General features: G+C 39.0%; 1 protein-coding gene across 1 annotated transcript; it reads right to left on the reverse strand.

Moving 5' to 3' along the window:
* Positions 1-567: 567 nt before the first annotated feature.
* On the reverse strand, positions 568-1,738 carry LOC104429762. The gene is made up of 3 exons (XM_039305712.1): positions 1,669-1,738; positions 1,257-1,583; positions 568-1,007 (listed from the first exon to the last, which is right to left on the reverse strand). Exons 1-3 carry the CDS (start codon positions 1,736-1,738, stop codon positions 859-861), a joined length of 546 nt encoding a protein of 181 aa, XP_039161646.1. The 3' UTR covers positions 568-858.
* Positions 1,739-14,127: the final 12,389 nt, after the last annotated feature.

Here is a 14,127-nt window from a genome sequence, read left to right on the forward strand (position 1 = left end):
AATTCCTAAAGGAGTTTGTAAGTATCACTTTTATTGTTCTATTTGGATCTCATCTCAATTCATCATATGATTCTATTGTTCTGTTCGAGAAAAAAAAATATTCTTCTTTTTTTGTGCTAATAAATTCCTAAGCAAGTTTGTAAGTATCATGAAATTGTTCCAAAAATAATTACAGATCACTTGATTTCTTATGAACTTATTGATAGCTTACTAACAAATGTAAGAAGCTAGTAAATTGAAAACATCGTAGCTATGTTATTATAAATTGTTAAGTTGATGCAAATATTACTAATTGCAAACTATTGCAATAAACTAGAAGCATTTTATTTAATTATTAATGAATTACCAACAGTTCATGTATAAAAGAGTTACCGATAGTTTTTTTACCAACAATTTTCTTGATATTTGTCGATACTTATTAGAATTACCACCACGATAAAAAAAAAAAAAAATCCTTTTTTTTGTAAGCGGAACAATAGAGTTCCGCTCATCTCACAGCTTTAAATATGCAGAATACGATATATAGATTCGTATTCATTTCCAAAAGCCATCCACAACGAACTAATCTGAAACAAAAGACACCACACAACTTGGAACAATATATAAACTTTGATGCTCCTGTAGAGCACCTTATTGCAGGTACATATATGTTTGTGTTTCAATCCAAAATGCTTGTGCATACATAGTTTTAAGTAATACTAATGCATGTCGGCATGCGCGCGACGCCATGACACGCCAAAGCGCGCAGGCCCGGCAACCATCGTTCGAGGAGTATAATGAAATCAAAACAAACCCGTATAACCTATTCTATCGACATAACTTCTGCAGCGATGTGCTTCGGAGAAAGAGGCAAGGCGATTAGTAAGAAGGCGCCGTTGCTGGGGCGACTCCTATGAACTGGACAGAGTGAATTGGTCCCGGAGCCACGTGCCCCGAGCTTCGGATCTCACCCATTCCTCTGCGCGCAATCCCTCTTTGAGCCTCGCATAGTTTGGGAAGAAACACGCCTGCACCAAGAGATTTTACGCGTGCATTTGAATCAAAAGGCGTCCTTATTGGAAAATTAAAGGAGTACCGTGTGTAGTTTCTATTCAAATTAATTTTTAAGATGAAGATTCTATTCTCCAATCGGCGAATCCAATCTGATCTTCTAAGATATTGGAAAAACTTATCATACCGTACGTTCTATTTCAAGAGGATTCTACGGCTACGAGTGATTTGGCTTACTAACTAGAAAACGTAGTTGATGCAGTTACCTTCACCGGCGGCGAGGCTGAAGTAGAGATCGACGATGTTGGGGCAGTTTTCGTAGCACCCAGAGGAGCAGAGCTTTTGGGTGAAGCGAGACTCGAGGAGCGAATCCGAGGAGACGCCGAGAGTCTTTCTGTCGAGCCCGCAAGCGGCGATGCACTCGTCAGTCTCGATGTGGTCCTTCAGATTGTCGGCCTCGATCTCCGAGGACCGGCATGTGTAGCCCTCCTCCCCGCTCCTCCTCACCTGCTTCTCAAGCACGCACCGCTTGCCCGTGGACGACACGGCGAACGCGCACGATCCTTGATCAAGATTCTCACATGCAATATCTCCTGTAAACAACTCACCGACATACATATCAAGATGCACGAAAAGATACCGAAACTTTTTAAGATAGAACTAAGAATATAAGCACACCTAGGGTTCCTTGAACGCCGAAGGCAATGGCCAGAGCGAGGAGTGCGAGATTGCAGAGGCCGGCAGCCATTGTTTTCTGAGTTCAAAGGTATGGGAGGGAGAGAAGTGAGAGCGGGGGAGCCTTGGAGAGGAGGCTTTATCGGACTCTTTCTAAGTGATTTCGAGTAGTGCCTAACAAGTTCGGTAGGCCAGGCCATTTATAGGGGTTTCCATGGAACTGTTGGTGCGTGCGTAGATCGGTGGACGGAGAACGGACTTTCGATGTGAGAAGGAGACACGCAGGAAAGCGACAGATGCGAACTCTATTTTCGAACCATATTTGCTGGACTTCGTCCAACGAATTTAATGAAACATATACATTTATATCTAATGTTTGAATATACGTTATGGTCCGTGTTTGGAGGGGAAAAAGCCCATTTTGTTTCACACTTTCATCTATGATAAGAATATAATGCAAATCCAAATTACACTTTTGATTATTACAAAATGAGATTTAAGTGCTAATATTTGGAGTGTGAAAGTGACGAAGGTATATTGTGTTGGATGCGTGAAAGTCATCATTATCTGGATCATTCTTGTCTACATTACAGAGTTACGCATTTGGCCTCACATGTAGTTTCCGTAAACTAGGTCATTGAAGGCAATTTGGTAAAGAAAAGAGCATCAACATTCCCTGACTCTAAGATCCTCTTTACTCTTATATTATGCATAAATAGATCAATAAGTATCGGAATATAAATTTATAGATAAGTAGATAGATAACTTTCACATGTAATTTATTTATTTATTTATTATTCTAATGTTGAAGTTGAGGTCAAGTGCATGGTTCTACACTCGATAAACCATCTGGTAATGTAGTGTTGCAGCTACAGAGTTAGCAGTTTGAGGGGTTTCAGTAATTTGGACTTGGATTTTCAGAAAAGAAAGTAACTGGGGGTCTGAAAGGGCGATGCTGAAGTTTGGATATAGAGTGACAAAGACTGTTCATGCATTCAAAGTAGTTTGAACAGTACCAATGCTTCGTTTGTTTCAAGAAAAATAAGTGATTTGAAAAATATTTTCCTAAAAATATTTATTTATATCGTTCAAAATAATTAGTTAACAAGAGATGATCTCAATATCAATAATAATTCACATCTGAATATTTTCGTGAATGAAGAAAATATCTTTCATTAGTTCATTTTTGTAAGCAATACAAATTATATATATATTAAAGTTTTTCGAATTGAGCCATTACACCTCCCCCAAAAAAATAAAAATAAAGACAAGCTTCATATTCTTCAAACTATTCACGGATAGAGGTCTACCTAACATGCAAAAAAAGATCATCTCCATCACATCTACACGGTGGACTTGTTGTCCACAGATATCATCCTGTCATCTAACCTACGGGAGGCACGCCCCTTGAGGCTCCGCCATTAGTGGCGGATGGGGGGCCTTTGCCAATTGCCAATCATGGCAAAACTTCGGTCTCGGGTGAAGGTCTTCCGAGAGAGTGTGAATCAACACATTGAACAAAAACCAGTCTCCTGCCTCCCTCTTTTCCATGCTTTTTGTAGCGCTGTGGAACCTGAGGGTCAAAGTTTGGTGCATCTGATGGCGACCCTTGCATGCTTAGAACACCCGGAAATATATTACTCGTTTTCCTTTTTCCTGATGAATTAATACCATGAAAAATCTCAAAATGATATATTTATGATCAATTTACCATTCGTAAATTCTTGTTAAATTTTACCGTCAAATGATTGAACACGTGACAATTGACATTTGGGATTTTTGGTTATATTAATCCAATTTAATGAAGACTAATAAAGAGTAAATTTGTCAAAATTATACCGATATGTGATTTTTGGTGATCAAAAAATGAGTTTATGATAAATTTATTACACGTGTACTAGTTTAGGCTTTTGGATAGTATTAACCCTTTAGAGAGGTCTTGAGTTGAACTTGATTGTGCATTAACGAGGCTTGAGGGTGGGCAAAATCTACATTTTCTCATAGCCATACTTAGTCACTCGCAAGTTGATGGCCTTGGTATTATAGCTTTTGTTGAAAGTAGCTAGGTTAGGCAAATAGTAACTATTAAATGACAAAGAAGACCCCTTCAATTAATATCGTTTATATGTTTATAACCGAGACGGCATTTGGAATTGCGAAATTAGTGAAGACAGTTCTAGATTCTTAGCACCGTTTTGCTAAATTCGTGGCGCAATTACCTTCTCGTCCTTCGCGAGAATGTTGAGTTCTCTATTATTGGCATCGCTTTGCTAAATCATCGGTGCAATTACCATCTCACCAGTCCCCGAGAATGTTCTGGAAGCTTTTATGGGAACCTTAGGTAATCTTGGGATGTCATGACACCTTTGCCTAGTGCTAGTAACCTTGGCGGCCCTTAGTCTTGGAATCATATACGCTCCCTTGGTTGTGGGAATCTCATGACCATGACACTTTGGTTGTACTATGACTTGACTTTTACACATAACTCCTCTCACGCTCTTTATGTGCCTAATGTGCCTATTCGACGTGGAACTCTTGGCATTCACTAGACACTATAGATACTAAGTCACATACCAAGAGTCCCACATTGAATGGGCACACAAAGAAAGCATAAAGCCCACCGAACCTTGCTCCAACCAAAGCATATTTCTCTTGACTTTTTGTCTAAATGAACATTTAAAAACTCTTAATAATTAAGAATTAAACTTATTTCTTTAATAATTTAAAATAATTTAAAATTTAAAATTTAAAAAATTATTAGTCTGGTCCAGGCGATTCTAAGGATGGAACTGGGAATTGGATTAATTTCATCAGTTTCAATTTTAGGGAATCGGAAATCGGATCGGCACCCCTTAGGATCGAATTGAAGTAACTAGTTTGGTCCGGTCTGGGTGGCTCCCTTGCTCAGCCCTAGGCAGACCAGAGTAATGGTTGACAAAACGATTGCGATGCGAGGCCTCATTATCAGTCTTGTCTTCAATGACGTGGATGACCCTTGGGTGTAGTGGAGGAGAGAATTGTTTGAAGGTCCCATCCCAACGCTCTCACTTGAATTTCCAAGCAGACTTTGCATGGCGGATTGCTATATCAAGAAGTGCCGGGATGTGTTTCTGAAGGACCTCTGCCTATTCAACTATGGGTTGGAATGTCTCCAACATGAATGACTGCTACTTCTGTCGTCAAGCCGATAACGTCCTTGTGCTTTGAAATGCAATAAGATGTGTCCACATCTTTTTAATGAAAGTGCACTTCATGTGTCATGTCTTTAACTAGAACGTTGATTGGTATTATAATAACATATCTATATGAATTTATCATGAGCGGTTTGAATTTCTCTTATTTTTCTTTCTTGGGTCGATGAGATTAGAACCTCTTTGGATGGCTCTCTACCTAATCGGAAGGGAATGTTCTTCTTTGATACCTAATCAATATGCTTATAAAACCATTGGCTTCCTAGTGTGTTTCTCTAAGATAGATAAACTCTTCTCTATTTTCGAGAATTGAGTAGAATCTTATTTGATATTCAATATTAATAAGATGAATTAGTGTGTTATTTCATATCCAAGAATGTATGTGAATTATATAACTTATGAAAAGGTGGAAAGATCATTTTTGTTTAAGGACATTGTCGTTTGCAATCAATAACAATCTTTAGATGTGTTCTTTCATTTATATAGCGCAATGTTGATACCTGAGATGTTTTTTTTTTTTTTTTTTCTGATTATTAAGTCCACCTTTTCGATTGGGTCAAAGATAAACCATCCATGTAGCAGTATTATTATAGTGCCATAAAAAAGCACTGCTACAAAACATGAATAGTGTTTTTGCTACAATAACTCAAGCCAAATCTTTCTTCTTTTAAATGTTGTATATAAGAAATGGTTCTTCAGTGTTATCCTCCGAGCTATCTGAGCTATTTCTATCTTTTGTATTCCCTTTTTGTAATGCTAGATTAATCATTCACCCCAAGTAATTTGTTGATGTTTTAAGTGTTTGCCCCATGTTTCCAACATGTTTTATATTGAGAGTCATGCCTGCTACCCTATCGATCGAACTTTGCTTGAGACATGTGGACAGGATGATTGCATGCTTTGATAGGATGTACTGATCGAAATGAAAAGTCCTAAAAGTTTTAAGAAAATGTAATTACACAAAAAGCACTTCTATTTGATAAATAGGTAAGCTCTAAATTTCTGGCAGAAAGGAAAGAAAAGGGAGAAACCCCTTATCTTTGGGCTTCGTTTGCTCGAGCAGGCTTGACTATAGTGTGAAAGGAAAGAAGATTGGGTTGATGTTCTAGAATTGGGTGGGCCAGGCTGATTATGAGCACTATGGGCTTGGATATTAACTAAGTTTGGGCTCAAGTGTGGAATCGTCTTCTAGGACAAGTTATGCTTTCAATCTTTTGATATTTCAAGTGATTAATAGTTCAATTTCGAACTTTAAGAGTCTAAATTAGATAGTACAGACATTACGTCGCATTTTAGGTGCCTCGTTAATTTGATTTGGCTACAATTATTACATATCAAATAAGTGGTCTGGTGACTCACAAATTGCCCCAAGGGACCAGATTTATATGCTTAGAATGTAAAGTTGAAGATCCGACCTTGAGTCGTGTTGACACCTATTTTAAAATTTAATTTATTTTTTAGAAAATAATAATATAGCATTTGGTTGTAGAGGGAAATTTTGAAAAAAAAAATTGAATTCAAAATATTTCAACGGCCGGATTTTTGGAGCCATTTCTTTGTTGAAGAGGTTGAGTGAATATCGCCGGATCTTCAACAATTTCAAGTTTTTCTTCTATAAAAGAGAAGCCGAGGCTTCGGTTTGTGGGGGCTTCTCTTCATTGTTCGTCCAAGAAAAAATAGCAAACTGAAGAGAAAGAGAGAAAGAAGTACAGTCGCAGAAAGTGAACGGGGGAGGTTTTCGGAAGAGAGTGAGAGAGACAAGTGAAAGAGAGTGTCAGGTGAGAGAGAAAAGTAAGAAAAAGAAGAAAAAGGAAGAAAGAGAAGAAGCCGTCCGTAGGTCTTCGAGAGGAGAACAAGAAAAGCGAGAAGAGTGAAAAAGAAAAGTCAAACAGCAAAAAAAAAAAAAGCTTTTGCTTCTGCAAAAGGAACAGAGAAGACAAAGACGTGCGGGCAGAAAAAAAGGGAAATCCTGTTCATCTTCTTCCCTTTCGGCTCCATGATCACTCCACTTCGCAGCCGTTCGAGTTTTTTTTTGCTGCACCGGTCGCTGCGCGGCATCGTCCGTGATTTCGCCTTGCTGCCTCACCTCACCGTGTGACGCCCACGATCGGACCCGAGCCAAATCTGTCCAACGCCGCACTGCGCTGGCTCCGAGCTTCCCGACGACCTCTCGTTCGTGATCTACCCAGCCCCTCGCCGACGCTTGCTGAAGCCGTGCCGCTCCCGACCGCAGTGCAGCTCGAACCAGACCCGCACCACTGCGCCCGCCCTGCAGCGCCCGGACCTCCCGCGCCGCTTCCGCCCGACGCCGCGTCACCTTTGCTCGACCCGGTGCCCGACGATTCCCCCTTGTCGTCGCCGAGCACCACTAGAACCCGCGCCGGCCATCGCGACCTGCACGCCCAGCGCGACGCCGGAGCTCCGAAGCCCACCGCTCCCGCTCCGAGTTCCACTTTGCTGACCCGCGACGTCGGAATCGAGCTGCCACACACCCGTGAGACGCCACCTCTGCGGACCATCACCGTACCTCCGGGAGCTCTCCACCGGTGCTCGCCTCAAACCGAATTAGTCCCGGTAGCCCGACGTCCCCGCACCCGACGTTGCTGCTCCTCCGCTTGCCGCCGCACGCCCGAACAGAGCCATCTACTGCCTCCTCTCGTTTTGCTGCAGTCAGTTCTTGCCGAACCTCGCCGGAGCTCCAACGGACAGCCCTTGTTCCGAACGGCAACCCATCACCGAACCACCAGCTGCTCCTCGCCATTCCTCAAGCCAACCGTGAGTTGGACTAGGTGATTTTCTAGATATTTGATTTCATGTTTTTTTTATATATTCTAACTTGATTTGTTTTGATTTATTTTTATCGTTAGGAAATTTGTCATATTAAGTTATGATAATAAAAAATATTGACCCGCGAGACGTCGGGTTAGATTTTTGATTATTTCAACTTTTTATGGCAAAATTCATGAATTTCTTTGCATCATTGATTCATATTAAAATGCCATTGATTTACATGGATGGATTTTTATTTTAGCGTGTTATTATTTGCTCATCACATATCATGCATCATATTAGATATTTAGGTTTATACTCATTTCACATTTGAAGCAACGTATTTTAGTTTCTTTTTTAAGATTCATGTAGAATTAGGATGATTTTCCTTTAATAAAACCAAAACACAAAAAAAATATTAAAAAACAAAAAACAAAAAATGTTATTTAGGTTATATAGATTTTATAATGCACATATTACATGTTGCGTTTTAATTAGAAGGTTATAGGTTAATGTTTTAACATTCTCATCATGTAGTATTTTTTTTTTTTTTATAATAAAAATAAAAAATGCCAAAAATTAGCATTGCATCATTATGTCACCTTTTTTAATGAAAATTACTAGGTCATTTCAAATAAAAAAGAAAACACAAAAGTCTTTTACCCGGTTAATTAACAGGTTAGTTCATATTTAATCCAATGTCATGTCATCATTGTTTAATATAGGTTGCATATGTGTAATAAAAAAATCATTAAAAAAATCACAAAAAGAACATGCATATAGAATTATTATGTCATTCATCTCATGTCATGAAACACATGCATATTTAGGATTATATAAATAAGATTGCATACATATAGTGATAGTTCTAGTTAGGCCATACGAATTGCATGTCCATATCATTAAAGTAAAATCCATGCATATTAAATTTAGATCAAGATTGCATATAATTAACATTTTTTTAACAAAAAAGAAAAAGAAAAATTAGGTGTCCGGTTATTTAGAAATCATGTTCAAAGCATGCATTTTTATTAGCATTTTTTGTTGAATGTTATTTTATTGATTGTGCACCCGCATGACCACCATTTGCATGTTAGTAGTTTAAGTTAAAATTAATCAACATTGCCTGCAAAATATTTTTGAAATTAAAATAAAAGGTACCGAAAGGGCGTTAGATTAATCTAGCGTAATCATGTCCCCGGACCTATTGAATCTCTGGTTCGCAATAGTAAAGTATTCTCCCATACTTTACTTGGGTTTCTAACCAGCCCTAATTGGTTAGTGGCGGCTCCAAATTGAAATTGCATGTTTAAATGAATTAATTTCTATCAAGTCGCGATTGGTAGGACTTGGGAGGGTCCGCGCCAAGTCTTCGGACTTAGTAATCCATTAACCTAAACTTCTAGGATTGCCCCTGAAAATTTAGGTCGCGACAGCTTGGCGACTCCGCTGGGGACAGAGTTAAAACTCATAGTGGACATAGGCCTGTTTACTTTTTAAATATTTTGTTTGGCAGCATGGAAGCCAGGTACGCTCCTAACATGAAGTGTTAAATGTTCTTGCAGATGGGAGGTATAAGGGGAGTAGTCTTTGTTAACCCTTGTTTTGCAGGTTGGAGTTAGGGATGAATGGTTGAATTTAAATTATAGAAGTGTTGTTTGCAATTAAACTGTTGTGCATGTTTTATTGTTTTTAGCACTACACTATTGCATACACAACCTGCTGCCGGATCTGGGCTGCGATAGATTCTTAGGATGGTGTTGAGAATGATACTTCCTCTAAAGCGAGACCGCTATATAGAGGTTGACCTTCTCTTCCTCGAAAGTTCTTCATGGTGTCGAATGTGTTTGTCCATATCCGCGAGACTGCGTGATATTAGACATTTCATTCGACTGAGCCGGGGTTAGGAGGACCCGACACGTTAATGCGAGCGCAACGGTCGAGATCATCCTCTTAGCTCCATTTTGTTAAGCCATCTAGATAGAAATCGAGCCTCACGTCTCATGCGTGTGTCTATGTGATTGTCATCTCTTCCCGGTAAAAAGTAAGTTGTTTAAATTCTCGCTATTGCAATTTACTTACTTGCAATTTCGTTGGTCCATGACATTAGGTTTCGTCGTCGGTCTTATTTTATATGCAATGGGGAGATCCGATGTTCAATTCGTTCCAACTCCCAAGATTGAGCTCAGAGGGTGGTGGAACAATTTAAATAAAGAAGGTCAAGATTATGTGGAGTCAATCTTTGGGACGGCTCATCCCCCTTTTGGATATCGGAGTCCATAGTGGTGTTTTGCAAGCTATATCGCACTTTTGGTGTCCAGAGACGGCTACATTTATTTTTGGTAAGAATGAGCTAACTCCAACACTGGAAGAGTATAGCGTCATCATAGGAATGCCCCTTGAGACTGAACTTGTTAGGCCACCTCTTGGTATGGAACCCACATCAATTTTATCTCAATTTTTAAGAATTAAAACTGATGGGGTTAAGAAAGTTTTGAAAGCTAATTGTAATGCATACCCTTTCTCCTTTTTGGCTAATCATTTTTTAAATCAGTCTTCAATGCGCCAAAATGGTAGGATATTCATCTTAGCATTCTTTGGACTTATAATATTTCCTCATCGAAGAAATGCTATTAATCCTTCGATTGCATGGGTGGTCAGACAAGCATGTGCTGGCATGAATTTTATAAACATGATCTTAGCTGAGACATTTTTATCCCTCAACCGTTTTAAACAAAATGGAGAAAAAGTCATGAATGCCTCTCCCGAGCTTTTACAGATTTGGTTTCTTTCTCACATGAAGGAGTTTGGTCATTTCATGCGTCGAGGTGAAATTGATGATTCTAGTTACCCAATAAAGAGATTTTCAATCTTAGAAAAAAAGTATACCGGAAAATCATTTTCCGATTGGGTGACTTTTCTTAAAAATCCAGATCTCAAGGGCTTCCTATGGTATGCTAAATGGTTCCATGTTAGCGTGGCTCGTTTCTCTCACAAGACAGATAATCCAATTCCACCGATGGGAATTACCGGTGCAACATCTTACTATCCTTATAGAGTAGCCCGCCGATGTCGAGTGCTTCAAGATATCCCACCTCCTCTCCGAGTGGATCTGTTTCAAGCCCGCTTTGTGCACAAGGATCACAAATACCTCGATGAGATCGAGCATCTTGAAAATGCATGGAAGGAATGCCATCCGGAAAAGATAGTGGTGCCTAGAAGATTGAAAGGAAATGAGAAGATTTTTCATGCCTCGGATTATTATATCCATCATCACGAGATCCCTCAAGCTCTACTTCCCGTGATATCTGAAGTGACCATGAAGCCCACTCGTAAAGCACAAATTGAAAATCTTGAAGAAACGGTGGAAAGGAAAGAAGCTCGTATTTCTGAGTTGGTTCGACAGAACAAGAAGCTTCGAAAGACGTGATCTCCCAATTGTATATAGAAAGAGTCGCTAGATTTAAGAGTTTAATTCAAGCTTTATGATGTTATTTCAATTTCTTAGATTGATGTTTTAGGAATTTAATTTCCTAGGGAGTTATGTTAGCATTTTAAGTTGATGTCTTTGGAATTTGATTTCACTTAATAAATGAAGCGATTGACCGTTGTCATGGACCAATCTCATTTGTTATGATACTTACTGCATTATTTTACATTGATAGGTGACAACACGGCTAATTCAAGATCACCAATCCGTACTCGTTCTAGAGCAACAATGGCTGGCAACACTGAACAAACACGTGTTGCTGAACAAGCTCGTGTTGCTGCCCTTGAATCAGAGATGAAGCAAGTCCTGAATGTTCTTGAGCAGCTCTCTAAGCAAATCGACTCTCTCCAATCAAACATTGCCCCACAAGCTCCGCAAGTTGAAGTGGTGTTACCACAACATACTCTTGTGGCCGAGTTGAGAGATAAAGAAGTGATGGACACCCTGGGGCAACCAAGTGGCAAATTCGATTATTATGTAAAGTATTCAGCTCCTCCCGGCTCCTACTTCGACCCACGGGATATCATCCCAGATGGATGGGGTGGCATAGATGATCCCGCACCTCCAAGGATTGAGAGCTCTGATGACGCATTCGAAGGAATGACTGAATTGTTTGCCATCGACAAAGCTCGAGAGTAGGAAAATTTTAATTATTTGCACACTCCTCTACGCAGGAGTCTTTATTGCTTTCCATATTTGCATATTTGCATTTTCAATTATAGGATTTCCCTTATTTCAATAATGTAATTTGCTTTTCATCCAATAAAATGCATGGAGATTTTTCATGTTTTAAGGGCATGTTGAAGTATACCAAACTAGCCCTGTGATGAAATCCTACCAAAAGAAAACGGCAAGGAGCTAATTCTGAAGGCTAGGCTTCTTCATGTTCCCTTGAAAAAAATTTCAAAATAAAATCATCTTCCAGCATGCATCTAATTTACCCTGTTTGTTTCATTTAATTATTTGCTTTATGTTTCAGGTGCAGCTTTGCGCACATTTAAGGAATCTCTATGAGCTCCTTTGCAAAGAGGGGCAAGACATAGACACTTAACAGCTTTGACTTTATGATTTGATAGAGCATGGCCTTTTTGTCATTATAGAATGCTTCCACATGATATTGTGCAATTTGTCAATTCCACTTGAAATTTATCAAAATGGATAATTCAGTGAAAGATGTCGAATTACTTGAACGTGCTAAATGAGGTGTGAAAGGCAAGCTTTATCCCATACACAGTCCCTTGTTTATACATTGTGAGGTGAGTATGAAAACGTCTTGTACTTCAAGGTGAAGAGTTTTCTTGCGAAAAGTACGACAACTAAAATGACGAGGGGCAGTTCATTTCTCTATCAATGAACCCTTGTTTAACCCCTCTTTGAGCCCAAATACTTGAAGAATTTCTTTCATACTACCCCTGTCAAGAACCACCCCACATTGGGGCAAATGGAGGTAAGTTGACATTGAAGGAGAAGGAAAATGAGTTGAAATTTTCTTGCTTTCACTTGAATCAATCTTCAAGTTGTGCTATTACATTGAATTCATGTGATAATTTAAGTGCCTTAGGATGACGAAGAGCGGTTCTTTCTTTATCCTACACACTTATATCCTTTGCATAGCCCACTTGAGCCTATGAATTCATTTCATGTCAAACCCAGTTGGTGATCATCCCCTACACTTTGGGGCAAGATGAAAGACAATCATTCGAATAGCATGGTCTAAAATGCTGATGAAAGAAAACTGTGTGAGTCCAGAGAAAATAAATGCAAAAAAATAAGGGGCAAGAAAAAGCGGTGTGCACTGGTAAAAGCAAGGCCAATGCCCGTGAAAAGAAGAGAGAAATGACTGATGAATTGGGGGCATGAAAAAGAGCGGTGTGCACGATCGATGCCTATCATCAAAGAAAATGATCTCCAGTTGAATAATCATTAGCATTAGTGATAAACTCTTGAGCCAATAAAGAAATTTGTCAAGAAGACAATCAGTGGCGAAGAAAACTAGTGGTAATGTCAAGATGATCACCAACTCTTACCCATTACACACATCTTTGAGCCTAACGATCCTTTCGTTTTTCAAACCCAAGAACCAAGCCTATGTTACGTCCCTTACAAAGTCTCTTCAGATTAGGGCACTTGAATTAACATAGGAATTCATATGTTTTAAGCATTACTCGAAGAAGTGCGAGCAAGATTATTTCTTTCTCATTTTGCAGGATTCTTGACTTGTAAACCCAGAGATGATTACAGAATTTTTCTTTCAATAGCCTTGACTCAAAGAGTCCCTTTTGCTAAGCCATTGACCAAACCCACATTACAATCCTTGTCAAAGACCTCTCAGATTGGTAAGGTCGTGCGATTGCAAGAAAATTCGAACTCTTGTCGACAAGATGATAATAAGATTGAGTGATATATTCCTGCATCAATGGTCGGGACAAATAACCCCTCCTAAATGAGAGCGAGTGAAAAAGCCTTTTTCACACCAAAAGTGTCTCATTTAGCATGTTCAAGAGATTCACACTATAACTGTAAATTGTCCTTGTGATAATTTTTCCAGTAGAAGCTTGATAAAGGACCTTCATTGAATTTTTCCTCAAAGACAAAAAAAAATTGTCTTTGAAACCCTGAGTTTGTTCAGTCATCTTGGTGCTTGATGAGAATTCCAAGTACCCATTTATAAAATGTTTTCAAATGTCTAGTTTGAGTTCCAGATGTTTGAACCTTTAAACACTTGATGTGATTTCCAAGTGCTTGTCTTTTCAAACATCTGATGTGATTTCCAGATGTTTAGTAAAATATTTTCAAATGTCTAGTGTGAACTTCATATATTTGAACCCTTAAACGCTTGATGTGATACCAAGTGTTTGTCTTTCCAAACGTCTGATGTGACTTCCAGATGTTTAGTAAAAACCCCAGATATTTGAACCCTTAAACGCTTGATGTGATACCAAGTGTTTGTCTTTCCAAACGTCTGATGTGACTTCCAGATGTTTAGTAAAAACCCCAGATATTTGAACCCTT

Source organism: Eucalyptus grandis, chromosome 11 (assembly GCF_016545825.1).
Source record: "Eucalyptus grandis isolate ANBG69807.140 chromosome 11, ASM1654582v1, whole genome shotgun sequence".
Lineage (NCBI taxonomy): Eukaryota > Viridiplantae > Streptophyta > Magnoliopsida > Myrtales > Myrtaceae > Eucalyptus > Eucalyptus grandis.